This window comes from Podarcis melisellensis, assembly GCF_964234715.1.
Source record: "Podarcis melisellensis genome assembly, chromosome: 8".
Classification (NCBI taxonomy): domain Eukaryota; kingdom Metazoa; phylum Chordata; class Lepidosauria; order Squamata; family Lacertidae; genus Podarcis; species Podarcis melisellensis.
Window position 1 is genome coordinate 45,017,206 of NC_138540.1, and position 27,287 is coordinate 45,044,492.

General features: G+C 42.1%; 1 protein-coding gene across 2 annotated transcripts in view; it reads right to left on the reverse strand.

Annotated features, from left to right (window-relative positions):
* Nucleotides 1–1,576: 1,576 nt before the first annotated feature.
* RANBP10 (RAN binding protein 10) overlaps nucleotides 1,577–27,287 on the reverse strand; it is a 54,382-nt gene continuing 28,671 nt past the window's right edge. The window contains exons 5-14 of one of the 2 annotated variants that reach the window (XM_081920331.1): nucleotides 24,339–24,361; nucleotides 19,025–19,209; nucleotides 17,339–17,451; nucleotides 16,164–16,272; nucleotides 14,446–14,594; nucleotides 5,929–6,124; nucleotides 5,445–5,569; nucleotides 4,262–4,404; nucleotides 3,026–3,137; nucleotides 1,577–2,089 (exon numbers count right to left, since the gene is read on the reverse strand). In XM_081920331.1, the coding sequence (XP_081776457.1) occupies nucleotides 1,959–2,089; nucleotides 3,026–3,137; nucleotides 4,262–4,404; nucleotides 5,445–5,569; nucleotides 5,929–6,124; nucleotides 14,446–14,594; nucleotides 16,164–16,272; nucleotides 17,339–17,451; nucleotides 19,025–19,209; nucleotides 24,339–24,361 (1,286 nt within the window). In that variant the 3' untranslated portion in view covers nucleotides 1,577–1,958. Of the gene's footprint in view, nucleotides 2,090–3,025; nucleotides 3,138–4,261; nucleotides 4,408–5,444; nucleotides 5,570–5,928; nucleotides 6,125–14,445; nucleotides 14,595–16,163; nucleotides 16,273–17,338; nucleotides 17,452–19,024; nucleotides 19,210–24,338; nucleotides 24,362–27,287 lie in introns of both variants that reach the window. The other variant, XM_081920330.1, reaches the window with a different exon arrangement.

Genomic DNA, 27,287 nt, shown 5'->3' on the forward strand with positions numbered 1-27,287 from the left:
GCACACACATGTTATTCACCGTTATACCTCCAAGACCCAAACTAAACTGTCAGCTTCTTTCTAATGCAGGCATAGGCGAACTCCGGCCCTCCAGATGTTTGGGACTACAATTCCTACCATCCCTGGTCCTGGAGGGCCGGAGTTTGCTTATGCCTGTTCTAAATGTGACCACTGCTCTTCACCTCAAGCAGCACACTTCTTATTTAGCACATTCCCCGTAACCTTCTGCAATACTGAAAAACCACTTGAGCTAAATGTCTCGCTTGTTGATTTTATAGGAGTCACTTTTCCCATCAGAAATGTATATTAAAAGCTAGACAAGATGTTGAAATATGCCAGCAAGCCAACAATTCTGAAGCTGCATAATCCACACTATAATCTGACAAAAATGCTTTTAGTAGTGTGCCTCTCTTGATATACATATATACACCCTCATATAAATTAGACTGGCACCTGAGTTTTTCACCCATTATGCCTAGCAACTTTTTGTGAGGATTTCTGCAATACCCTGGTTTAGAAGTGTCTGTCCTTTTTTTTTTTAATGGCTACTCCTTGGAATAAAAACTGTACACTTTTTTTAAAAGGAAAAACTAAATATTGGCTTATGTCCTCAATTTCACATTTTCATTTGTGGCTGATCAGTTGTCATTCAAGCATCTGACGGACTTCAAGTTCAGTGTGGAACAAAGATCCACAGGTAATGAGGGAGGTTGTGATCTGATCTACCTGAGCCCCAAACCTGGACTGGGAGCTTGTCAACTATGAACGACCCCAACACACAGGGGGCGTGCAACTGTATAAAAAAGCAGACAGCAGTCCAAGTGAAAACCCCTAGGAGAGTCTCTAGCTCAAATAGAAAAGGCTAGAGTGACACATATCTCCCAGTTATTCCATTTAAAAGACAGGTAAAGTCACTCTGCCTTCAACATCTCTATGGGACAAGTCCCATTTGTTTGATGCTAGCTGCCACCTAAATGCCCATATTGGATTAAATGTGCTAATCAAACTGCATTGGGCCTAGGATCCCTTCCTCTAATGCATGGGTAGTTAAGATGATGCTTTCCAGATGTTGTTAAGACTACAGATCCCATAATCCCTGACCACTGATCATGTTAGCTGAGGCTGATGGGAACTGGAGTCCAACATCTGGAGGTCGTCATCTCAGCTGCCTGTGTTATAATGTTGGATGTGTTTAGGCAAGACATTGTTCCTGCTCTCAACCATGTTTAGGGTGGGGGTGGGGTATGCTCGGTTAAGACCATCTCCATCTGCCTCAGAGTATCAGGCCATTTTACTAGAAGATGAGAGCAAAATACTGCACACCTTTCGTTCTCATTCTCAGCTTTTCTCCACAGAAGTTCCAATGGCCACCTGTCAGTTCTTGAACTTGAATATCACATGGCAAAAAAGAGACAAACGAGCCTTTCTGCTCAGGCAGTAGAGATGTGGTGGCACAGGTTGGTCTCCAGTCAAAACACAAAGCCTCTTGCCTTTAAGGGGACTAGCACTAGAGAACAACACTGCCCTGGTGACATAAGTGCCAGCAGTTTCCCCTCGTGAAAATAAAAGCAGGCCATCACCAACAGATACACTTTTATCTCTAAATTAGTAGAAACCAGCTCAGCACAAACTCTCCAGATATAAATACTGGTGGCTCAGTCAGAAAATAAAATAAAATAAAATCCTAAAGTAGGAAAGGCGCTACATCAGAATGACCAGTGAAAATACTGAGTGCTGCAATGGCTGCAGGGCAGAGCAGGCTGTGGTGGTGATGACGACAGGGGGAAGGCCCTGCCAGCAGTTTCCAAGGTGAGAAATGAAGGCATCACAAGGATTCCCCCTCAGTCAGCAATGTGTCCTTCCGCTGGGCAGCTTGCCCTTGGGGGCAGTGGGAAAATGCGAGGCAGGGGGAAGTGATGGTGGCAGCACTGGAGGGGTCACTCTGTCACACTCAGTGGCTAGTGCAAATAGTCATCCACTCTGGCGAAAGAGCAGGAGCCCAAGCCCACGCGGGCCATGAGCCGCAAGCACTCCGAGGCCTGGCCCAGGGCAAGCAGCAGTGGGGGCTGCTTTGGCAGGTTCTGAGACTCTGCAGAAAGAGAAAGAGGGCATTGTGACAATGAGGCGATGCACAAAGAGCATGTCATTGATAAAAGCTACTTATTCCATTCCCCACCCCCACCCCAAAGCTGCAAGAAGGCTCTTCCCCATAGAGGACTGGAAAACACAGAAGAGGAGTGGGGGTCCCTCCAGTTGTCAATGGGCTCCAAACCCCCACCAGCCCCAACCAGCACGGCCAGTGGTCAGGAGTGATGGGAGCTGTAGTCCAGCAACATCTGGAGGGACACAGGCTCTGGAATGCATGCAGGCCCTACAAAGGGAAAGATCCATCTGAAGCCTGATGACAGTCAAAGGTTAAGTACATGAATCTGGCCCAAGTTCAGCAATGTTGCAGCCCACTGGTTTCAATATGTAAATTATGCACAGGCATAGCTTTATTTCATGGTAAGCAGTGAGACCGATGAAAGCTCAGCATCTGTTGGACTATGCCTTCAAGTTTTATCAAGGTATCCCAAATTCATTACATATGTTACCACATTACTCTATATAATAACCCTATAAGGCAAATTAGTGGCATTATGCCCTCGTTATAGAAAGGGTGGCTGACGCTCAAGCTACCTACTGAATTCATGGGTGAGGTGAGATTTTGCAAGTCTGCTCCCCACTCCAGCTTTCAGCTCTGTGATGATAAATATGTGTGCAGCAAAAGCACACACAGTGGCTATGGCTTCGCTCAGCAGTCCTTAAAACTATGGCAGCGGCATAACACTATATATTTCAGGAGGTCTTCATGGAACATGGGGAAAACTAAGCAAAATGTTGGGGAAAATTAAAGAACACTGCAGAGATTTTGCAAGGCAAGCAATAATTCTGCCAGCTGCCCTCCAGCATCAGTAGCCTCACTGCAGAAACAGGTGCATGCAGAAGAGAAAGGTCTGAGCTACCTCACCGTTTGTCACCTTACCCAATATAGCGCTATTGAGTGCAGCACACACGGGTTCCCGCTGGATTGGATCTAGCTGCTGGCCAACGGGACAGTTCCATGGATCAGAGTAGGCCAGCAAGCTGAACGCGTCCTGAGTGAAAGAAGAGAGGCTTGAACGGCACTGCAACACATATACAAAACACCAGGATTCTCTAAGTGATGGAATGGGCCACCCGAAATTACTGAGTCTCTTCAAATTGAGACCAGAGAACACATACTCAGTATGTCACATGAACTCACTGCTCTGCTTGGGAGAAAGTGGATCTAAAGAAATTGCAGGGAAACGATTATATGGATTCCCAGCGTGTTTTAAAATACTGAACTAAATAGTTTTTAACCCAAAGACTATTCTTGGTCCAAGCAAGATGTGTAATGGCTCAGTTCAGGCAGTATGAAAAACCAAGCTTAAGGAATCCCATCTCATGTGACAAACTGCAGTTATGGCTACTGCACCATGGATGCAGGCACAAAGATAAAGCTAAGTGATGAGTATACAGAAATGAAAGCAGGCAAGTGACACTAATCTACATCTTTGCCAGTTCTATCTTTGAAAGCCTGAATGGTAGTTTGGGTTATGAACTATGATAAGTGCAAACCAAGGTGACTTCTCTGGAAAACGGGAGGGCATAGAGTGTCCTTGTTGTGCAACCCTTTCTCCTGATATGAAACAGAGGGCTCCAGGGCTTCCTTGGCAGTGGTATCTCATCTGTGGAATTCTTTTAGCTATTTCTTGGTAGCGAATCTAAAACCCTTAGGTGTCAGGGTCAACACAGTACTATTTTCCTTGGGTTTTAAAACAGTTTTAAGTGACCAATTGGGTGTTGATGGTTTTATTAGTTTTAAAAACTCCTCCTGCGACACTGCTCTATTGCCTTTTATTTTTACTTTTTATTTCGGGGCCATAGCAAGAGTGGTAGAAGATGTTTTGAATGCAGAAAGTCCCAAATTCCACCCCTGGAATCTCCCAGTAGGGCTGGGAATGTCCTCTGCCTGAAATCCTGGAGAGCTGGTGCCAGTCAGTATAGACTGAGCTGAAAGGACTAAAGGTCTGACTCACTATAAAGCAGCTTCCTATTATACTGTTTTTATTTTTTATGGCAAGCAACCACCATAGCAATTTTATATTGAGAGGTGAAATGGGGATATTTTGAATGAATGAATGGTTTCAAGTTCTGGGTCACGAATGTGAATGGGGTTCTCAGCCACATGGCACACCTGCAACATTTTTTTATGTGTCGTATTCTTCCCATACTCTCTGCACAGCTGCTCGCTCAGGGTCTGCAGCTCCCGCCCAAACTGGATCATCCGCTCAGTGGCAGCATGGTTCCCTCCACAGAGCTGCCTCTGAGGACAGCCATCTTCTAGAGCAAAGGAAAGAAGAAGGGAAGGGAAAGTGAAAAGAAGGGAAGGGCTGGAGCACCAAAGCAATCCTCCATCTCTGTCTCTCAAAAAGCCAGTTAGTTCAATTCCAGTAAGGTCAACAGCAGAAGGCTCAGGGAAGTCCCACCCCTAGAAGCATGATCAAAAGTCCTTTCGGGCTGCTAAGTTTCCAGCATTAGCTACCTCCAAAAACATGTAGCGTAAAATTGTTAAGACTGGACCAAAATCCTGTGCCAAAGCACATGTGAAGTGCAGCTCTAAGTGTAAGATTAAAGAAAGAAATGTTTGCTTTGATGTACACGGCTGGCTATTGGTTTACAAACAGAAATTATAGCTTTTAAGTGACATATAACAGGACAATGAAATGTTACAGATAGGTAGCCGTGTTGGTCTGCCATAGTAAAAAATAAATAAATAAAAAATCCTTCCAGTAGCACCTTAAAGACCAACTAAGTTAGTTCTTGGTATGAGCTTTCGTGTGCATGCACACTTCTTCAGATACAGATAGCGTATCTGAAGAAGTGTGCATGCACACGAAAGCTCATACCAAGAACTAACTTAGTTGGTCTTTAAGGTGCTACTGGAAGGAATTTTTTTATTTTGTTAGGACAATGAAATGTTGAGGTTAATATTCAGGTACTAATAAAATGCAGACATTTTAAAAAGTTAAATTGTTCTGGTTTTGCAGCAGGCAGTTGGTAAATCTCTGGCATTTAGTTTTAAAATGCTGTCCATCAGCAGCTATAAATTACACTGGCACTTCAGTCGTGGTGCAAGAAATTACTTCATCGTTTTCAAAATTTTGCTGTTTGATATTCTAATGATCTAACAAATTTTAGAAACAAATTTTTTTTGCATCCCATGCCCTCTCTGCAGGTTTCTGGACTGGAAGAGGCACCCCAAGTAGCAGTCCTTAGGGAACATCACCCACACTTCCTTAGGGAACATCACCCACACTTGCTAAGCTGAGTGTTCCCTGGAACAGAGATGAGAAGATGCTTTCTACACTAAACCCTACCCATGCTGGAATCATCTGTCTGCAGAATCTCTTCATGTTTGTAAGTGCCATTCATTATCCTTGTAGCAGAATTCTCGAGGACTCCATTGGGGTAGTGCTCTGCCTCCATCTCCATCTCACTGTCACTGTGTGGAAAAAAAGGAGGGTCTTAGAAAGCAAAGGAGTCTTCCTGGGGGAATGAGAGGAATAGCTAACAGGAAAGACAGCGTCAGTGAGGATTAAAGCACACTGCAGATCAACCAGAAGTTCTTGGTGGATTTTCAGACTGAAATTATAAAATGTATATACTGCTGTGATTAACACAAGTGTCAAATTATATTGAAAGGGAATTCAACTGGGTCGGAAAAATGGATTTGTGTGTGTGTCTGCTGCTTCTGCATTTGCAAATGACTAGGCGTAAGAAGCAGGACGCTACATCAGTTTCCACCCCTTGTTACAGCTGCCTGCTACACACTTCTCACTAGAAAGAGCGCTTCTGTGCTACCTGGTCTCTTGGTTGCTGGTGCTGCTGTGCTGCTGGGACTTGGTGGAATCTGTGGAGTTAGACTCTGAGTAGTTCACCGATGAAGGGGATGACGAGGAAGAGGATGATGACGACGAGCTCAGTGCTGGATATTTACAGTGGCTCTGTTTGTTTTTTATGGAAGTAACTCCATTGCTACAGCTTGGGCTGTCCGCTCCTAAAACAGAAGGAAAAGAATGAGGACTGGTGCCCCTGCTCTGTTTTAATGTTGCAAGGGGATCTGGACAAACCCACTTCAATGCCCACCTTAGACTACCGTATATACTCGAAAATAAGCCGACTTTTTCAGCATATTTCTAATGCTGAAAAAGCCTCCCTCAGCTTATACTTGAGTGAGGCAGGCGGCGGTGGAGGGACGAGCGGTAAGAAAGGAGCCCTTTTGGGCTGCACCTTCCTCCTCCTCTGCCTTTGTCCCTGTCGGCAGTGGCGGCAGTGAAGTGAGCTACTTGTTCTTCCTCCTCTTCCGCCACTATTGGCAGTGGCAGAGGAGGAACGAGCAGCCCGAAAGCAGCCCTTTCATGCTGCTTGATCTTCTTCCTCCTCCGCTGCCGCCACCACCAGGTTTGTGGTGTGTTGAACCGGCTTATACTCGAGTCAATAAGTTTCCCCAGTTTTTTGTCCTAAAATTAGGTGCCTTGGCTTTTTATATCCGAGTCGGCTTATACTCAAGTATATATGGTACTTAGTCCCTATTTCTGATGCAGCTAACCACAAGCAGCAAGACCTTGGTCTGATCTAATGCTTACTCAAAGCTGAAAACCACACACCCCAATACATCTTACTGAAATGTGCACAGAACACACATATCCAGGCAAAGGCAAGTGGCCCAGTACTTACTATCAGTAGACAGGCACTGGCAAGATAAAATGGTATGAGGAATGTGCCTAAGCAACATGGATATTAATTAATGCAATGGTTATGTGACATGGACATCCATATTGGACAATACCTCTAAAGACAAGCACCTTAAGGAGCAATTCTGTGATCCCTGAGACAGCATTGCAAGGCCAGAGGATTTACACCTCTCTCACCCCACCCATGGATCTGCCATTTACTTACATTTCTGTGTGTGGGTTCTGATCAAGACTGTGGTGCTGGGAGGAGGTGACACTATCCTCTCTCTTCCTGCTATCTTCCTTATTAGGAAAACACTTAAGAGACAATTCTTCTTGGAAGTGGAAGGAGTTTTAAAATGGGCAAAGGGCACAAGATGAAAAGGTTGGCCCCAGCCCCATCCTTTAGTGTTGTGGCCCTGATCTAACTGAATGCCTGTTTCCCCTGTTGACTTTTTTTAAAGTTTAAAATTAGACAGGATATCCAGTTACACGTCAAGGTCATTTCTAGTTTGGCCTTCCCTGTAGGCCTACAGAACCTACAGTGGGGAAGGGCCATAGTTCTGCATGCAGAAGATTCCAGATTTCATCCTTGGCCTCTCCAGGTAGGGTTTGAGGAAATCCCTGCCTGAGCCCCTGTAGAGCTACAGCCTGTCAACATGGACAGTACTGAGCTAGATGGACCAGGGGTCTGACTCGGTATAAGGCAGCGCCCTATGTTCCTATGTACAGACAGGGCACTGAATGAACACAGTGGTAAGGCCTATAGGACAGTACTTCTCCACACACCCTCCTGAGCTTTGGCTCTTCTCTCACAGTAAAAAAGGTAAAGGTACCCCTGCCCATACGGACCAGTCTTGACAGACTCTAGGGTTGTGCGCTCATCTCACTCTATTTTTTTTTTAATAATATTTTTATTTGCTTTTTTCCAAGGCCAAATACAACATCAGTTATTCAACAAAAGCGATTTTACAGAAAAGAAAGAAAAAAAGTTATAAGCAAGAAAGAAATCATACTTTGCAAACAATTTTTCATGATCTACTGGACTTCCCCACATCTTCCATCCCCTGCATCTTTTTCAATAAAATAAAGTTTACAGCAAATTAATACCTTGTTTCCTGTGTTTTTGTACTTTCCTCAATTATATATTAGGTTTAGGGGAAATATTATTAGTTCACGATTCCAACGGTCCTCAGAATAGAAACTTTACCCTAGACTTTAGTCATTTCACAATCAAAACTTAAATTCCAGCAAAATCAAAATTTGATATCTGAAGCTTGTTGTCTAAAAACTTAACAAATTCTCAACATTCACATAACTTATAATGTTTTTGTAAATAGTCCTTAAATTTTTTCCAGTCCTCTTCCACTGCCTCTTCTCCCAGGTCTCGAATTCTGCCAGTCATTTCGGCCAGTTCCATATAGTCCATCAGCTGCGTGTGCCACTCTTCCAGCGTGGGTAGCTCCTGTACCTTCCAATATTTAGCTAAAAGGATTCTTGCTGCTGTAGTTGCATATAAAAAGAAAGTTCTATCCTTCTTTGTCACTCTCTGGCCCACAATGCCCAGGAGGAAGGCCTCTGGTTTCTTATAAAAGGTATACTTAAATACCTTTTTCAACTCGTTATAAACCATTTCCCAGAATGCCTTCACCTTCGGGCATGTCCACCAGAGGTGAAAGAATGTTCCTTCAGCTTCCTTACATTTCCAACACCTTTTATCAGACAAATGATAAATCTTTGCAAGTTTGACTGGGGTCATGTACCACCTATATATCATTTTCATAATGTTTTCTTTCAAGGCACTACATGCCGTGAATTTCATACCGGTGTTCCATAACCTTTCCCAGTCTTCAAACATGATGTTGTAACCAATGTCTTGAGCCCATTTAATCATAGCTGATTTAACTAGCTCGTCTTGTGTGTTCCATTTAAGCAGCAAGTTATACATTCTTGAGAGCACTTTCGTCTTAGGTTCAAGTAGTTCTGTCTCTAATTTTGATTTTTCCACCTGGAAACCAATCTTTTTATCTTTTTTAAACATCTCTTGAATTTGGGCATAGAGAAACCAATCTCGCACCTTGTCCTTTATTTTTTCTAAGCTCTGCAGCCTCCAATTATCTCCAACTTTTTCTATTATCTCACAATATTTAGCCCAACCACTCTCCATGTTAAGTCCTTTGGTGGCCTTGGCCTCCGTTGGTGATAACCACCTCGGCGTCTTATTTTCAAGTAAGTCCTTATATTTAGTCCAGACATTAAGCAAAGCTTTCCTGACAATATGGCTCTTAAATAATTTATGTACCTTTACCTTGTCGTACCACAAATATGCATGCCATCCAAAAGCGTTGTTAAACCCTTCCAGATCTAGGACATCAGTGTTTTCTAGTAGAAACCAATCCTTCAGCCAGCAGAAGGATGCTGCCTCATAGTATAACCTTAAGTCCGGCAGGGCAAACCCCCCTCTTTCTTTGGCATCTGTTAATATTTTAAATTTTATCCGGGGCCTTTTGCCCTGCCAGACAAATTTCATAATGTCCTTCTGCCACTTTCCAAAACACTCCACTCTATCCACGATCTGCAGGGTTTGGAACAAAAATAGCATCTTTGGCAATACATTCATCTTTACAGCTGCGATTCTTCCCAACAAGGAAAGTTTTAATCTTGACCAGATTTCTAAATCCTTTTTAATTTCGCTCCAACATTTTTCATAATTATCTTTGAATAAGTTCAAATTTTTCCCAGTCAAGTTAACCCCCAGGTATTTCACTTTTTTAACCACCGTTAACTCTGTTTCCTTCTGGAACTCATCTATTTCTAAAGAAGTCAGATTTTTCGCCAAAACCTTTGTTTTTTGTTTGTTCAACTTGAATCCTGCCACCTGACCAAACTCATAAATTAATTCTAAAGCTCTTTTGGTACTAGACTCTGGCTCCTGTAGTGTTAAAACCAAATCATCTGCGAAGGCCTTCAACTTGTATTGTTTACCTCCGACCTGTATTCCTTGTACCACCCGATCCTTCCTAATCAAGTTCAGCAGTACCTCCAGGACCGAAATAAATAGCAGGGGTGATAGGGGGCACCCCTGTCGTGTTCCTTTTTCAATTCTGAACTCTTCTGTCACCACATTATTCACTATCAGTTTAGCTTTTTGCTCTGAATAGATTGCTTCTATACCATTTTGAAACGCCCCTCCCACTCCCATCCCTTCCAAATTTCTCTTCATAAATTTCCAAGATATATTGTCAAAGGCCTTCTCTGCATCTATAAAAATTAATACAGCTCTTGTGTTCATATTTGTCTGCAATAGCTCCAAAACATCAATAATATTCCTAGTGTTGTCAGACAAATGTCTACCAGGGAGAAAGCCTGCTTGGTCTTTATGAATTACTTCATTCAGAACTTTTTTAAATCTACTTGCCAAAATGTCAGCAAAAATTTTATAATCCACATTCAAGAGTGAAATAGGACGATAATTCTTGAGTTGAGTCTTTTCAGATTCCAATTTTGGTATCAAAGTGATGAATGCTTCTTTCCACGATTCCGGAGCCCCCTTCCCCTCCATAATTTGGTTACACACCTCCACTAATGGCTGAGTCAAATAATCTTTTAAAACCTTATAATATTTGGAGGTGAGTCCATCCGGGCCTGGGGATTTCCCCAATTGCATGTTCTGAATGGCACTTTCTATTTCCTGCTGTGTTATTCTGTAATTCAGGGTTGTTTGTTTATGTTGGGATAATTTTTTCAATCCATTACTTTTTAAAAATTGAAAAATCTCCTCCTCCGCCTGTGGACCTTGAGTAAACAGTTTTTTGAAATATCTCTGGAAGCACTTTCTAATTTCTTCTGGTTTCTGAATACTTTCTCCATCAACCTCCAAATTGGTAATAGAATTCAGTTTGTGTCTCTTTTTCAGCTGCCATGCTAATAATTTTCCACATTTGTTTGCTGATTCAAAAGATCTTTGTTTCATTTGTTTAATTTTCCATTCCACTTCTTGATTTATCAATTTGGCATATTGTGCTTGATGGAACTTAATTTCTCTTAACACTTCTTTTGACTTTGGGTTAAGTCTAAGCCTTTTTTCACCCTCTCGTATCTTCTCTAGAATCTTATCTCTTTTCCCATTCCAGAGTTTTTTCTTAATAGAATTTTGTTGAATCAGAAACCCCCTCATTACAGCTTTGCTTGCGTCCCAGATTGTTCTCTTGTCCACCGGGGTATTCATATTAATTTCAAAATAATCCTTCAACGTTTTTTGGGCCTTCTTCACAATCTCCTGATCTCTAAACAAAGTGTCATTCATTCTCCATCTGAAGGATCCAGCTGGCACAAGTCTCAGATCCATTTTCAATGTGTTATGGTCGGAGCAAGTTTTAGGGCAGATCTCTATTTTTTTAGTCTTAGGGGCCAGCCCTCTAGTTATCCAAATTTGGTCAATTCTTGTCCATGATAGGTGAGCCTCAGAAAAGAAAGTCCCTTCTTTACCTAGTGGGTTTTTGGTCCTCCAAATGTCAATCAAGTCCATATTGTCTGTCAGTTCAAAAAAAGATTTAGGTAGTCTGCCATCTTTAGTCAGATTTTGGTTTTGTGACTTATCCATATGTGTAGAGACGACTCCATTCATATCTCCCATCAAAATGATGTTGGTGTAGTCTATATGATCCAACATTATCTCATGCAGCTTTTTATAAAATTCCGATTTCCCCTCATTTGGTGCATATACTCCTACTATCAGAAATTTTTCTCCTTGTGTTTGGATTTCAATCGCCAAAATTCTTCCTTGTTCATCTTTAAATATCAACTTTGGTGCTAGGTTCTCTTTTGCATAAATCACTACTCCTCTTTTCTTGACTTTGTCTGAGGAAACAAATTCTTGGCCTAATCTTTTGTTAATTAAAACTCTCCTATGGAGCCTAGTCACATGTGTTTCTTGTAGGCATATAATGTCCAGTTGTTCCTTTCTCAATATATGAAAAATCTTTTTCCTTTTCTCAGGGGAATTTGCACCATGAATGTTCCAACTAAATAGCTGCAGAGACATCTTGAATCAAATTGTTAGCCAGTAGGAGTGTCTTTCTTGCCGTCAAGATCTGGAGGTATTGCACCAGGCGGAGGTGGTGGCCAGGCACCTGCTACTCCTTTCCGAAGGTCCTCCCCGTAGTCGTTCAAAAAATTTTCTTGGTCTTCTGCTGATCTAATTCTCACTTTTTTCCCTTTGATGCTGAAAGATAGTCCTTGAGGGAATTCCCACCTATAAGGGATTGTGTTGTTTCTCAATAGGCTTGCGAGGTCTTTATATACAATTCTTAAATCCAACAGCTGTTTCGGTATGTCTCTGAAGATTTCTGCAGTCCTTCCCTGAATCACCAGTGTATTTTTAAAATGAAGGCCGAGTATATTATCTTTTTCTTGCTTAGATCTCAAAATGACCAAGCAATCTCTTGGTTTGTCCTTCTTTGCTACTCTTCCCAGCCTGAAAGCGGTGACAATTTTAAAGTCCTTGTCTTCTGCAATGCCCCAGAACTTTGATATTTCTGCCGTCAAGTAGCTGATCAAATCTTCTTTCTCAAGTTCTGGTATATTCCTGATCCTAAGGTTGCTTTCCCGATTTTTCAATTCTGCCATGGACAGGTAGGCTTGCTGTTCATTAAGCTGTCTGCTCAGTGGTCTTACTTCTCCTCTTACTTCTTCTATCCTCTTTTTGTTTTGGTCTGCTTTTAAATTTGCTTCTTCAGCTAATTTACGATTTTCTGCTGTTATTGATTGCAAATTTCCAATAGCCTCTAAATTTTTAGAAACTTGGTCAGTCAGTTTGTTAATTGTGGCTGTCACCTGATCAAACTTAGAGGCCTGCTCATCTGCTTTTTTATTCAACGCAGCCAGCTGTTCCAAAATTTCCTTAGATACAGGATCTAGCCCTCCTGCAGCCATGTCCCGAAAAGCTGGCTGTTTAGATTCTCCTTCTTGCAGACCTGTAACAATTGGAACTGATGATCTACGAGGCTGCACAGGCAAAGTTGTTTGTACTAGTTCAGATTGTTTTGCTTTTTTGGCAGCTCTTGTTTTTGCGGCACCACTCATTCCACAGCTGTCCATGTGGCAAGGTCAAATTGTAAATCCCATGGGAAAGACAAACCGAAAGGAAAACATCCAGGCAGAAGCTTTACAAAAACAACCTGCAGTTCCCAGAGACTAGATATTCCACAATCCAGTAGGGGGAGCTCCCCAAGAGTTAAGAAAGAAAAAGTGAAAAGTTTCCACCATTAAATTCCCCACTTTAAAAGTTCCAAGAAGTTCCAAAAGTAAAAAAAAGAACCAAAAACCAAGGGGTAGAACCTTCAAAAGTTCACTTTAACTAGCAGAGGATAGATGTTCTTTACAGTGGTGCATGCAACAGTTCCTTATTTGTAGCCACAAAAGTAGCCCCAATGTATCTTTAAAGTTTTATATACAGTTACCGCAGTCTGATGATTTTTGTATCCAGACAGCCCGAGAGCTGGGTTTTGAAACTTTGTAATCCACAAAAAAGGGAAAGGAAGAGGTTGCTGTCTATATCCTCTTGTAAAAAGAAAGTTCTTAACTTTTCTTAACTTTTCATACACTTTAATCCGAATTTGCAAAATATACTCCAACTTCTTAAAAGTCCCTCTCAGCGCTTCAGATTTATAGCTCTTTGCTTGGTGTTTAAACAGAGCCGGAAGACGGACTTCCTTTTTAACGTCTCCCGCTTTCAGTCAAATTTCAGAAATTTAGGGTCCCAAATCTCAAAGATCTTACTCACAAGTAAGTTGATTCCAATCGAATGTTCAAGGAAGAAAGGTCAGCGCTCATCAGCAGCAGCCGCGCGGCTTCACTTCCGCGGAAAGAGCGATGAACTCACAGCACCGCTACCCCCTCCACGTTCCGGAGCCCCTTACGGGGTCCCTTCTTCGTTTCCGAGGTCGCTCTTGGTGCCCGCCGAGTCCCACGACCACAGGCTCACTCTACCTGTGGTTTTTCTTAGCGGGTCTCCGCTTTGCCGTAGCGGACGACCCTTTTCCGCGGAGCCCCTCTTCACAGCGCGAAGAGGACCGCCATTGCTGTTTCGCGCCGCCTCCGGAAGCGCGCGCTCATCTCACTCTAGAGGCTGGGAGCCAGCGCTGTCCGCAGACACTTCCGGGTCACGTGGCCAGTGTGACAAAGCTGCTCTGGTGAGCCAGAGCAGCACACGGAAACACCGTTTACCTTCCCGCTAGTAAGCGGTCCCTATTTATCTACTTGCACCCGGGGGTGCTTTCGAACTGCTAGGTTGGCAGGCGCTGGGACCGAGCAACGGGAGCGCACCCCGCCGCGGGGATTCGAACCGCCGACCATGCGATCAGCAAGTCCTAGGCGCTGAGGTTTTACCCACAGCACCACCCGCTCACAGTACAGGGAGAGAATTCCTAACAAGTGGAGTGAGGTGTGAACACACCAAGAATTCTCCCCAAACATCTCAAGTGCTTCATTATGGGTGCACATTGTGTAATAAGTACCCTTGGGCAGGGAGCTGGAAAAGTACTAAAAGGGTTAGGGTTCATTTGCAGAAGGCCTGAATGTGGCTAGAGTGCTCTGTAGAAGAAAGCCAAGTAACTGATTTCCTAGCAGATTAATCAACACTTACCAGTGCTGTGAATGTGCAAATTGTTAGAGCCGTGCCTTGGACTTAGGTTGGGGGAATCAGGGTAGCTGTCCTGGGATTTGGGGCTGCGGGCACTGAAACAACGTACTTCACTGTCTGTTCCATTCACCATTTCCACAAACTGCCGGCACCTGTGTGCAAGGAGAGAGGAAGAGAAAATTTTGAAACACAAAATGCCAGAGCAATGGATGCTGTGCAATGGATCATGAGAAGCATACAAGCATTTTAGCACCCATTAGTAGCTGCAGCCTAGAACAAACAAGGATCTTTAGAAACACCCGGATGAGAAAAGCAGCATTCTAGTGTCGAAAGCAAAGTTTTCAGCTAGAGATGTCACCCGCAAGATGATGCATGAATTTAATGTTCCGTTCAAAAGGCCAGTATAAAGGAACAGACACATGTTAAGCCTCTTCCCAAGACAGGAAACCACTCCAGCCACAGAGCAAAATCTTTTTACTGAAATGTCTGAAAGTGGCACTAACGAGTGAAACTTTTCTCTCTTGCTGAATTAGTATTCTTCAGGAGCTGGAGCTAGTAGATAAGGTCAACACATGAAGCTGTCTTACACCAAGTCAGGCCATTCATCCATCTAGCTCAGTATTGTCTAATCCAGGGTGTGTTTCAGGCAGGGGTCTTTCCCAGTCCTTCCTGGACTGGCCAGCGCTTGAATCTGGGACCTTCTGTGTGCAAAGTATGTGCTCTACCACTGAGCCATAGCATTTTGGCTTCACACTGGGAGCAACCAGTCACCCTTAAGCTTTGCTTCTCATGGAAAAGAATTAGAATTGTGCAGCAAGTGTTAATAAGAGAACCAGGAAGAAGAAATGAGACAAGTTTCTATACTGGTAAGCTGCTTAGAAGCCTACTTTGGCATCAAATTAATTAATTAAATTACAAGACCCTTTTATAGTTCACTTTTGAAGGAACAGATACAGCAAAGTCTAGCACCTTGTTCCATGTTCCATCATTGCAGACAGCCACTTCTAAAATCACAGGTGTGTTAAGAGTAAAAAAAGCTGATTCTCTGTGAAAGTGGTTAGGTTCAGACCACTACTTAGTATGACCAACTAGATCCAGTGGGGGGAACCTTTGGATCTCCAGATGTTGATGAACTACAACCAGATAATCTACCTGTACTAGATTATTAGACTGTGAGCAAGGGTGGTCTTCTCTTTTGATGCTTGTACAGCAATTAAAAATGTAAGGTGTTTTATGAGTGCTAATAACAAAAGCAAGCAATTCAGGTCTGCATGCCTGTTTTGAAGTACAGAGAAGGAAAAGGAACGATGCCACGGAGGAAAACGGTGCCATTGCAAATAACGTCTTAACACAGAGAGATGTTTAAAGCATCATTCTATAGGTAAAACAACCTTTCACTGGATGATTTGCCATCCCCAGCTCTTCTGGAATAAGTTGGAATGTGGCTCAAGCCTGCTACCCTAACCAATGGGGTCACCTTTTCAGCACTACACATCACTTATTCTTCCTTCATTTAATAAATTTATTAACCACCATTCAAAGTGCAGTGATCTTCTCCTGACAGCTTCTAATTGTAATTGCCAAAGTAAAAACCTGGAATGTTTGTATCATTAGACTCGGTTTGATAGATCACAGCCAATAGTTCCAGTATAAGCCTCTGTCTTCTTATGTTCCTCACATTGCAGGTCTTACTGTACTTGAAAGGATTTGGTTGTACTCACTTTAACATAAAAAGGAGATTAGGATTGTGCTCTAGGAGTCCTGGGTATAGCTGTTGTGTGGCTTCAATGGCTTCCCCCACTCTTCCTGCCAAGACCAGCTTCTGTATTCCTGTAGATGAAAGCAGAATCACTGGGATGGAACAGTAAGATTGCCTATAATGACAGGCGGCATATAATCCCATAGGTAGACAGGCAATAAACATGTTGGACTATCTGAATACCTGAAGAACACGAACCTATTTAATTGCAAGTGATGTTCAAAGGCCTTTTTCTAGATACTCCTAACTTCAGAGGATAGATAAAAGTGACCACAAATAGGGACTTCAGTGTGATGGCACCCCAGTTGTGGAATTTCTTCCCCAGAAGGTACACCTGGTGCCAACTGCAGATTATTAGGTGTCAGATAAAAAGTGTTATTCTTGTCTTAAGTTTTTAACTGAACAGTAATACTGATTTATCTGCTGGTGTTGCAATACCTTCATGCTGCTTCCTGTTGGTTTATTGATTTTATTGATGTGTGAACTTTGTACCTGATAGTTGTTTACTGATGCTTTACATTACTTTATATGAAAGCTAGTCTGAGAACTTGTTAAGAGGCAAAAGGAAAACCCCCCACATAAAATGATTTTATTTTCATTGTGAACCACTATGGGAGTTCTTATAGCAGAAAGATTATCAATAAATATTGCAAATAAATATTAGTAATTCAGCAATTGAGAGAAGATAGTGGTCTTTCAAGTGCCATAAATCCTGCATGGAGTTAGAGGTATAACTCTGTACCCAAAGCAGCGAGTTCTTTGCAAAGGAAGGCCAAAGACAACATGCAAGGGTTTTTTTATGTATGCATTTAAAAAAATAGAAATACATAATATAGGTTTGGCAGATTAAATCAAAGAGTACCTATTTTCCTTGAGTAGACTATCCTGCTTCTAAAGTTCTCAAACCAAACATTTGGTTTGGGAGTGGCAGGATGAGGGGGGGAAATGATGAGACATTGGAACACTGGCAGCCACAGAAGAGGACCCAAGGGAAGTTGTGCAGGATATTGAGGTTCTACCTAGTGACCACTTCCATTTGGCATCTGAATATGTGGATATTGGACTGAAGTCGTGCTGCAGGCAGGAAGGGCTGTCTCTCAAGTCTTCAGGGAAAGTTGTGAGGAAGAATAAACTTACTTTGTCTGTTCTTTATAGAGATCTGTTCTTCCTGGATTGTACTTTCCGTCACCCTGGCAAAGGCAGTTGCTGTAGCACAGTACCCGTGATGGACCAGATAGGAAGAGACCATACTGGGGGGAGAATACAGAAAGCAAATTGTAGAATGGGTATCTCTGTCAGCACAGAGCCATGGCAAAGATGTAAAACAGGGCTGTCCTACAGGTCAATCATGATCTACTGGTCAATCCTCAGGAGGTTTTTGTAGATCGTGGACGATCACTGACTCCTCTATCTGGCCCCACCCCCTAGACTGCTACGCCGGAAGACGGAGCTGTCACTGCGATGTTGACTGTTTCATTAGCAATCTCTTGGTGAGCGACTTATTATTTATTCCCCTGCCCTGATCCCCCCAATAAACGGGATTTGCCTCCCTAAAAAAAGCTCAGCAACTTTGACCAGGACCCCCCAAAAAGGGGTAGATCACTGCCAGTTTTTAATTGTGTGAGTAAATCACAGTCTCTTGGAAGTTGGTTATCCCTGCAGTAAAATATATCTGGGAGGATCACATTAATTTGAAGTCAGATGGTGTATCCCAGAGTTGTCCTTGGCCCTGCTTCCTACAATGAAAATGTCACACTCTTATATGGTGAACAAAAGCATTTTGGGAAGGGAACAGAAGACACTACTCTTGGTACATTCACACACGCAACACAGGAGTTAGGCTAGCCAAAGGGAAGAGATCAACTCCTGCTTGGGTATGAACAGTCAAACTGTTATTAAAGAGCACCCAGGAAATGCATGCATTATGGTGAAGGAAACCTACATTAATGTTGCAAACATATTTTTTTTTAGTATCACTGCATAAGATGTTCAAAATGATACTGTATTAATGTAAGTGAACAGCAAGTGACCCTGGACCAATTTACTGGAAATCCTATAATGAACCATTAAATACACTGCCTGTCTTACTGAGGTCTGTAGCAGTCCTATAAGCCTATCTAATCCTTTTTGAAAGTCATATATAATAGAACACTAATCACTGTGCTGTAAACCACTCTACAAAAATAATCAAAGGGCATTATAAAAATATGTCAAAATATATAAAAAATCCAAAGCGGTAGCACCCCTGTCCTCTGGAATGTAACATGCTTCCCTCCAGGTGTTGTGGTCTACAATTCACAACCAATGGTCAACTGCCTGTTGATTTTGCAAAGCTTCATCCAAAAAAAATTCTGGGAAGAGGGGACATCAGATTCTCGGTCACTTCAAATTCTGTGCTCTGGAGCTCTGTGCTTCATTTCCCCTCATTTCTGTCTGGGACACAAAGATATAGAGGCTGTAATGCTTCTCCAAACCATCGCCTTTCCCTCCGCATCTGGTTCAGTGATTTGCCAGTGACTTGTCCTCAGACAGGCTAAAAAGCAATCAAGCCAGACAGTTCCTGAAAGCAGCCCTCCACTCTTGAGATTGCTACTGAAAATGAGATTTGTGCAGGTTTTTGTTTTTTAAAAACGATACACATGTGCAGAGCAAACAGTAAGCTCTTTGTTCCTCATTAGCATTAAGGAACTTTAACACACACACAAAATTGTCCAACATAAACGAAGAGGGGTGCAGGATGTACTTTATAAGCAGACCACTCTATAGCAATGGATGTTCTTTAATGAAGCTTCTAAGTAAAAAGAAATTAATGCTCCCACTCACTTCTGTAGCATGGCTTGCCATTCACCTAGCCGGTCACCTATGGGAAACCGCTTAATGGTGCCCTGAATCTTTGCTCGCCACTCCCTCATGTAATCTTCGATGTCAAACACAAACGGCTGCTGCCCAAAGTTGGCATCCACTATCTCTCCGGGTGTCTGGAGCCCCACAGTGGGATATAAATTGGCCTGCCAAAAGAAGAAACCCCAGTTAAAAAATAGGGCCCTTTTCGGGAAGAAAGCTATCATACATTTTTCTCTGAGCCTCCAAGGATCAGCTGAAAACAAGCAAGGGTGCTAATCTTAGAGGAAGCTCAAATGAAGCCTCCAGATTAGGTAGACGTGACGAGCACTATGCAGAGCAATTTATAAGAAACCGAACACAATATATGAGGAACCAAGTAGCAAAAAAACCCCAACCCTTTATGACATAGCTATAAGGTTTTACTGAATCTTTGTGACTTCCAAGAGCAGTTTGGGAAGTGAGAGAGCAAAATTAAACACACATGGCTCCATGTCAATCCTTGCATGAGTTTGCAGATTGCAAGTTTCCCCAGGGACTTCCTAAAAACAGACTGTGGGAATGGAGGAAGGATCATTTGCCTTAATGACAGTCACAGAATATGTACTCATAATCTTCCAAGACTAGAATGAAAGCTACTCCAGAACCTCCGCAATATTTTACCTTCGTGCTTGTAGTTACCTATGGCAAAAATACTTTGTAAACATATCCTCTAAGTGCCTCTGAGAAAGGTACAAGCAATGTGTGCTGGATAGAGCTTTAACAGCACCAACAGTTTTGAGAAAGAAAGAAAAAGCTTAGATAAAGCAAAGCTACTATGGAGAACTGAAAGAGAGCTTTCAGCATCTGGAGGCAAGCAGTATTTCCCAGTCCAATCAAAATAGAAATCAACAATCACAGGTGAGCTCTAAATAACATACAGGGATCAAATGGCCTTATACCAGCAGAGGAAAAACATACCCGCAACTAAGAGAAAGCAGCGCTGATTACTGTCACAAGGCCTATATACCAAATAATTACAAAACAAGGCTTTAAGAGGTAAGTAAGATACTTAGCCCATACAGTGGTACCTCGGTTTTCGAACGCCGTAAACCCGGAACTAAATGCTTCTGTTTTCAAACAGGCCTTGGAAGTCAAACATACCACGTGGCTTCTGCTGAGTGCAAGATCCTGAGGCCTACCTGTTGGCTATTGTTTGGTTTTCGAATGTTTCAGAACCTGAACTGTCTTCCGGAATGGATTACATTCAAAAATGAAGGTACCACTGTATCTACATTTCCTTTCCAAAAAGTCATGCCAGGCAGTGAATTGTGCTTTTCTAATCTATCTTGTGCATTCATTCCAAATTACTCGTCTGACCTCCCTAATAACTTACACTTCACCTTCTAGTGAGCTTGTCCACATTTTTGTGGAAATCGAAATAGGAAGCCACCTTGTATACCAAGTCAGACCATGGCCCCATCTAGCTTAGTACTGTCTACACTCAGTACTGAGTATCTCAGTAGCAGATCTCCAGGAAGTCTTTTCCCAATTGCATGCAAACATGTGCGCTACTGCTGAGCTACGACCCTTCCCCAATATTCCCTTCTATTCCTTATCTTCATTCAGGTAACCTTGCTGTGCTGCTTTCTTTTTCCTAGCTAGAAGATCCATTTCTTGCATTCCCTTCCAGGTGCTAGGGTGGTGTAATGGTTAGAGTGTTGGACTAGGACCTGGGAGACCAGGGTTTGAATTCTCACTCAGCTATGAAGCTCACTGGGTGACCTTGGACCAGCCAGTCTCTAGGTCTAAGCTGCCTCACAGGGTTGTTAAGAGGACAAAATGGGAAGGGAGAACCATGTACACCACCTTGAGTTCCTTTGAGGAAAAGGTGATATATAAATGTAATTTAAAAAATAAATAAATCTGAAACCCAGTACCCTTAGTGAGAAGCAATGGTCAAGCATGCTCTGAATATCTAGGTACTTTTTCGGGTGCTCACTTTTTCTCAGCAAGAAACATTCTTAGAATTGCATTACTTTTCACACCAGGAGAGGAAGAATGGGCAGGCTGGTTGACTAGATGCAGCCTAAGTCTGTGTAGAGGGTGACAGTAAAGAAGAGGGGTGGGTTGGAAGAGTACCCTATCCTGTTGGTTGTAATTTCAAAGTAGAAAGAAGTCTAAAATCACATCTGATTGGATCAGTCTACCAATGACTCACAGTATTTTTTAAATCCAAAAATCTTTCCTGATACCAGTCAAGTCAAAATTGTATATAGCCGGTCTCCTTTACAGCTGATTTTGAATTAAAGTGATGCTACAGGAACAGCCCTCACAGAAAATAAATTCATTGCCATGCAGCTAAGAACTGAATATCCAAAGGTTCAGAATTAAGTGGACAGGTAGAGAAGAGTTCAGTGCCTAGGCAGAAAGGAAGCTGAAGAGCTAAAATTCAGAGTAAGACTCATGCAACACTCTTCCAAGCAACAGAGTAACTGCAGTAAGAAAACCAGTGTACTGGGAAGGATTAGATAAAAGGCAGCTTAAGCTTCAAGGACTGCTACTAAAGAAGACGACTTCAGAAGTAGCAGACTGTAGACAAAAGGGCGAAGAATGTTTATCGTGGGCAAGTATTTCATGGAGTTGCAGACTGATTGTGTAAGAACTTTTCAGCATAGGAGAAGCAGATGATCTCTGAAAAGAGCATCATCGTTCACAGATTTGAACCAACTTAATTTCATTTCTAACAGTGGGTGCTAGAAATCATATGATTTAGGTGTTTTCATTTATTTTTATTGATTCTGGAACTATATTGAATTTGCATTGTATTGTAATTCACACTCTACTAGTGAAGTCAATATCCTCCCGTTCTGGATCACAGGGAAGTCCATATGCAGTAACCAAATCCATAACCTAGAACAGATTTCCAAGCATGGTTCCCCAGATATTGTTGAATTACAATTCTTATCGTCCCTGTTCATTAGGCATGCTGGCTATGGCTGATGCAGATTGTGGTCCAATAAAATCTGAGGGAGCCAAGGCTGACTAGAAAATGTAGCATTCTATCTTTCATTAGGACTGGCCCGAAACACAGCATGTAGGCAGGATATTGGATGTGCTGCAGGACGTGGAAGCAAATTGGGGAGGGAACTAGCCATTGCAAAGAAGTACCTCTTAAATTGTTTGCAGCTACCCAACTAAGAGTGAACTCTGCAATTATATAAACTTACATTTAAACAAGCAGGGGCCCTGCTCCTTGGCTGGATCTTTAACTGATCATGAACACTTTCCGAAAGGAACTAATGCTACCTACAAATCATCTGAACAAATGACATGTCTGAATGCAGCAAGAGATAACAGCGAAACAACCAGACTGATAATAGCAATGAAAACCTTGGACTGCAATTCAGCTGCACTTAAAGCAGGCTTCCTCAACCTTGGCCCTCCAGATGTTCTGAGGCTACAATTTCCAGCATCCCTGACCTCTGGTCCTGCTAGCTAGGGATCATGGGAGTTGTAGGCCAAAAACATCTGGAGGGCTGAGGTTGAGGAAGCCTGACTTGAAGGTTTCAAACAAAGCTCTCCCTCCCCCCAAAAGTTTGTTCCTTGGTTGTTAAATAGTTGCTTTCAAAGCTAAGCAACCATGGGGCATGTAATATCTGCATTTACATACATTTTGGTTTTGATTTTCAAGAAGGTTTAAAGTATTAAGCTGGTCTATTATGCTATGTACCCACAAAATGCACACTTCCATTTGGCATTGCAATATTATCCAGCCTTGTAAACTAGCTCCCCAAAGTTACTAATCTGGGAGTGCGGATGCTAACCTGCTTAGGGGTTAGTACCCTGTGTGTCCCATGTTGGCTGTGGAAGAGAGGGCAGCACGTAAATGCAAACTACTGGCCTGTTAACGGGTGGTTGTTTTTTTTAACGCTTTCCATCAAGTAGGCTGACAGAAAAGATAAAAAGCAATCCATCCCTACATTAATCTGCTGCATTTCCCTGATGGTTATTGGAGGAAAATTACTTCTTTTCTTCCACAGCTAGCACAGATACCAAGTGGGCTAATGGAAAAGTGATGGAGTGAATGCTCCTCTTCTGCCAGCTTGCTCACTTGCCTGCATGAAATTCTTGGTTGCCCATGGCAACCGAGCAAGTTGTTAAATACAAGGTTGGTATCTTTGCTATAGCTTTCAAAGTGCAAATTCCAGCACTTGCATATGCTCAAGTTAAGTCTATTGCCCTCCAGATGCTGTTGTACTACAAATCCAATCACCCCCCACCATTAGATCTGCTGGTCAGGGCAAATGAGAGTTGTAACCCAGCAATATCTGGAGGGCCACAGGTTCCCACTCCTAACCTAACTCATGAATGGTCTACCTGTTCTCCCTACTGCTGTTGCAAAATTTTCTTTTTGTAAGCCTGTTTGTCTTGCATGTTTCGGAAGTGCAACTGCTGACATGTTTTGTACTCTGGTGCTAATTCCAGCACATAAAATGCATAATCTCAGATTTTTCCTTTGCCGCATACTCCAGTGGTAAGCAAGAATGCATCAGCCCACATGCTGATGCACATTTCTAAAGAGGGGAAAAATTACACATACATGCACTGTTTCTAATAGAACCAATGCATGTGCATTTTGTTATCAGCTCTGGGACTCTTGTACAAAGTTCCATAGAACAAATCAACCCTCAGACTACCATTTCTATCCAAGAGCCCTTGAACTTTGCTCATGCTGAAAAGAAATTTCTTACTTGATTTGCTACGGTGTTGTTAGATTTGGACTCCAACTAGCAAGTCCAACAGGCAAGGAAATGTTTGGATTGTGGATGCAGTAGTTTGTATAGCAAAAACAAAATGGAACATTTCAGAAACTGGGAATTCTCTTTGTTTGCTTGGCTAACTTGCATTGCTGAACAATTCACTAACATGTTATTTTTAGCTTGCCTGAGGCAGCCAAGGCAACATAGAGGTCCTGCTTTATTCTAGACAGACATCTTGCATTGTTTATTTTAAAGCAGGCAAACCATATCCCTGAAAAACTATTGAATTCCAAACAACCTTGCAATAATTTGAGTTTTCCCTACACTTCCAGTATGTTCCAAGAAAAGCCTGATAATAACCAGCACCCTTTCTGTAGCTAGTTTTGCTAAAAGAAACTTGCCAACCTGATTCAATGCAAACACATCAAGCAAGGAGCCTCATACTAACCACTTCCAGATGGCATGGCAAAGAGAAGACATCAAAATATCTCAGTCAATTCCCCCCCCCTTCAATTTGAATCTTTTGTTAAAATACTGAAAATAGTTGTACTTACAGGGAGGTCTGTAAAGGCTATACCTGTGGGGGAAAAAATATTAGAATTAAGACAAAGGATTTCCTCCCATTTGCCTACAACTTTAATGTATTACACATACTGCAGCATAATAAATTCTATGTTGGGCCTCAACAGAAGCAATTTGTGGTTTGTGAAGCAGGATCTTCCATGTATTGCAATCTTCAGTGACATTAGGAAGACTTGCAATGTCTATTTGTCCTTTCTCAGGAGCAATTCCCACTGTGTTTGGTGGTTCTTACTTCCATGCAATTATATTTAGGACTGTAGCATTAGTTCCTCAACCTAACCTTCAATTTAAGGCTGAACTAAAGGTTTCATAAATAGTGAATTAACTCACATTGTGAATTAGAACCTTTTCAGGGAGGTTAAAGTTGTCAATAAATTTTCAGACAAAGAGCAACACCAAAAATTAATTGCCCTCTATTGCCCTCCAAGAAGGCTGCAACAGAGTGAACGGGTTCATACCAATGGAATTCATAGGATCTGAGCTAGTAGTTCAGAGTTTGCCTGCATAAGGAATCAAATTAAACTAGGGGTGTGTGTGTTAATTTAATGCAGATCTGTTAGTGACAATAAAACTCATCCAAAGTTTAAAAGCTCAAGTTAGTTTTACTTGTTTCTTTAAGGCAGAGGTGGGGAACATGAGAGACATCATCATGATTTAAGGATTTATTTCAGACCGACAAAAACAGCCAAGGATTCAGATGAAGAAAGAGAGGAATGTGGCCTGGAGAGGGGTGTGGCCAAGCAAGAGTCCCAAGTGTCCCAGACAGAAAGGTTTGGAAGGTCTGAGCTGGCTCTGAGCTTCCTCTTCTCTTTGCTTTCGGCTGCAGGAAAGCCCAATTACCTGCAACTACATCTGTGTACATTCATTCTCTTATTTCTGACTTTCCCTTTCCACTCTCTGTCATCTCCTTCAGTTACAAAGTTCAGGTTGAATGCCCCGTAGAGTAGAAACCAGGCCTTTGTCATGTTAGTCTATAAAATTTTAGGAACATGGGTGACACCTTAGAAAAACACACTGCCACACTCAAATGATTTAATACCATTCCTTAAAATGAGAATTACAGGGTAACTGCACATAGTACTGGAGAGAACCATTGTTTCAGGAGACATGTTTCACTTTGAAATTCTTAGGTGTCACTTTCACTCTTTACAGCAGAGGTGGACAACCTGTGGCCCTCCAGATGTTGTTGGACTACAACTTCCATCATCCCTAGGGTTGATGGAAAATAGATTCCAACAACATCTGGAACGCCACAGGTTGCCCACCCTAACTTAGAGAAAGATGGAAACCAGCTGACTGCATCCACACTGAAACTACTATCTTAATCATTCAAGTGACACAAAAGTCATTGTAATATGGGTGCCCTGCAGTAACGTCTGAAACAGGTCTAAGAGCAACAGTTTTCACGTTACTTGTTACAGAAGAATTTGCATGCAGATGCACACACAGAGAACCCTACATTTTACCCCTATAGCTTTCGCTGATTGAAGAAAAACCACAGATACTTTGTGCATTATACTTTGCATAATTCAAAATGGCTTCCAGGCACATCTAATCAAAGCTTTTGGTGTTGTTATTAAAGCAACACCCAAGAAGTAATTCTGTCCCACAGAAAATAATCCTCTGACAGTGCACTGAAGATCTGAATGAAAGTTTTAACACAGGATATATAAGGGATAGAGAATTTGTATTTGGGGAAGGGAAGGGAAGTTTCTGGCATTAACAGAGGGTATCCTACTTACAGCCATTTCACTCCACCCAAGTGAGATAAGATAAAACACTGAGGGTTACAGAACTCAAAGTAAAGAGTTTGGTACATTTCCAGATTAAGGTCAATTACACTGCCGGCTCTAATTCCCAATAAACTAGATGTTCCACCATCACCACCTTTTCCTTTCAAGAAAGCAATGCACTACTGGACTCTCAAGGAGAAGTTTCAAAGAAGGTTGTAGGGCTCTCAAGAAGGCTGTCAACTTAGCTGGCAGAATCAGGGAGCCTGCAACTGCTCCCTTTTGCCACATCTGATACAATCAGGCTCCTCCAAACCAGGTTGAAGGTTTGAAAGAGATGCTGAGTACCAACTTAGATAAATTAAGACCTCACAAGTATAGATGTTGAGCCCTAGAATATAAGATTACATATTAACAAGAGATTCATATATATATATATAGAGAGAGAGAGAGAGAGAGGGAGGGAGGGAGAGAGAGATATTACTGAACTTAATATCACTGGTTTGTTATTTCTACCCAGGCTTCACTTGTGCTTTCTTGTTTGAAAATTTGAAATTATGGTTTCTGGCTATTCAGCAAATATCTATTTCCTCCCCTCAAACAACTGTGGTGTTTCAACTTTGGTGTTTCATTTGGAATCTGAACCAAAAATACCCTAGCCCTTTTAACAGATTAAGCTCTTGGGGAGGGGGCAGATTTCTTTCACAGCAGGGTGGAAAATGTCAGGCAGACTCATCCTACAGAACTGAATACTAGGAGCTTGGGTTGTGAAATTTGCAAGCACTCCCTGCCATCCTCAAAATGTACTGATTTCTTACTTTGTCAAATTCTATCAGGACTCTTTTTTTAGAACAAGGTTTTGGTATTAGATTGAAATAACCAGCCCTGCAAAACACACCTTATTTTCAGAAGCCCTGAAATATCATCTCCACATCTTAAGCAACCAAACAACAGCATAGGCCCTCACTACATTTGAGACCTATTTTTTCATATCCTTACCATAGAGGGGAATCTGCATTAAGATACCACTTGCTTTTTAGGGATCTCACTACTGCACCTCAGGCTTGAAGATGGCAGTTCCTCCATGCAGAAATCATTCCTTGTAGACCTCTGTCTTTGTCCTACCTTTCTTGACTGTAAACACCTAAAGATTTTTCTGTTGTCCAACTGATTTTAGAGAATTTGCTCTTT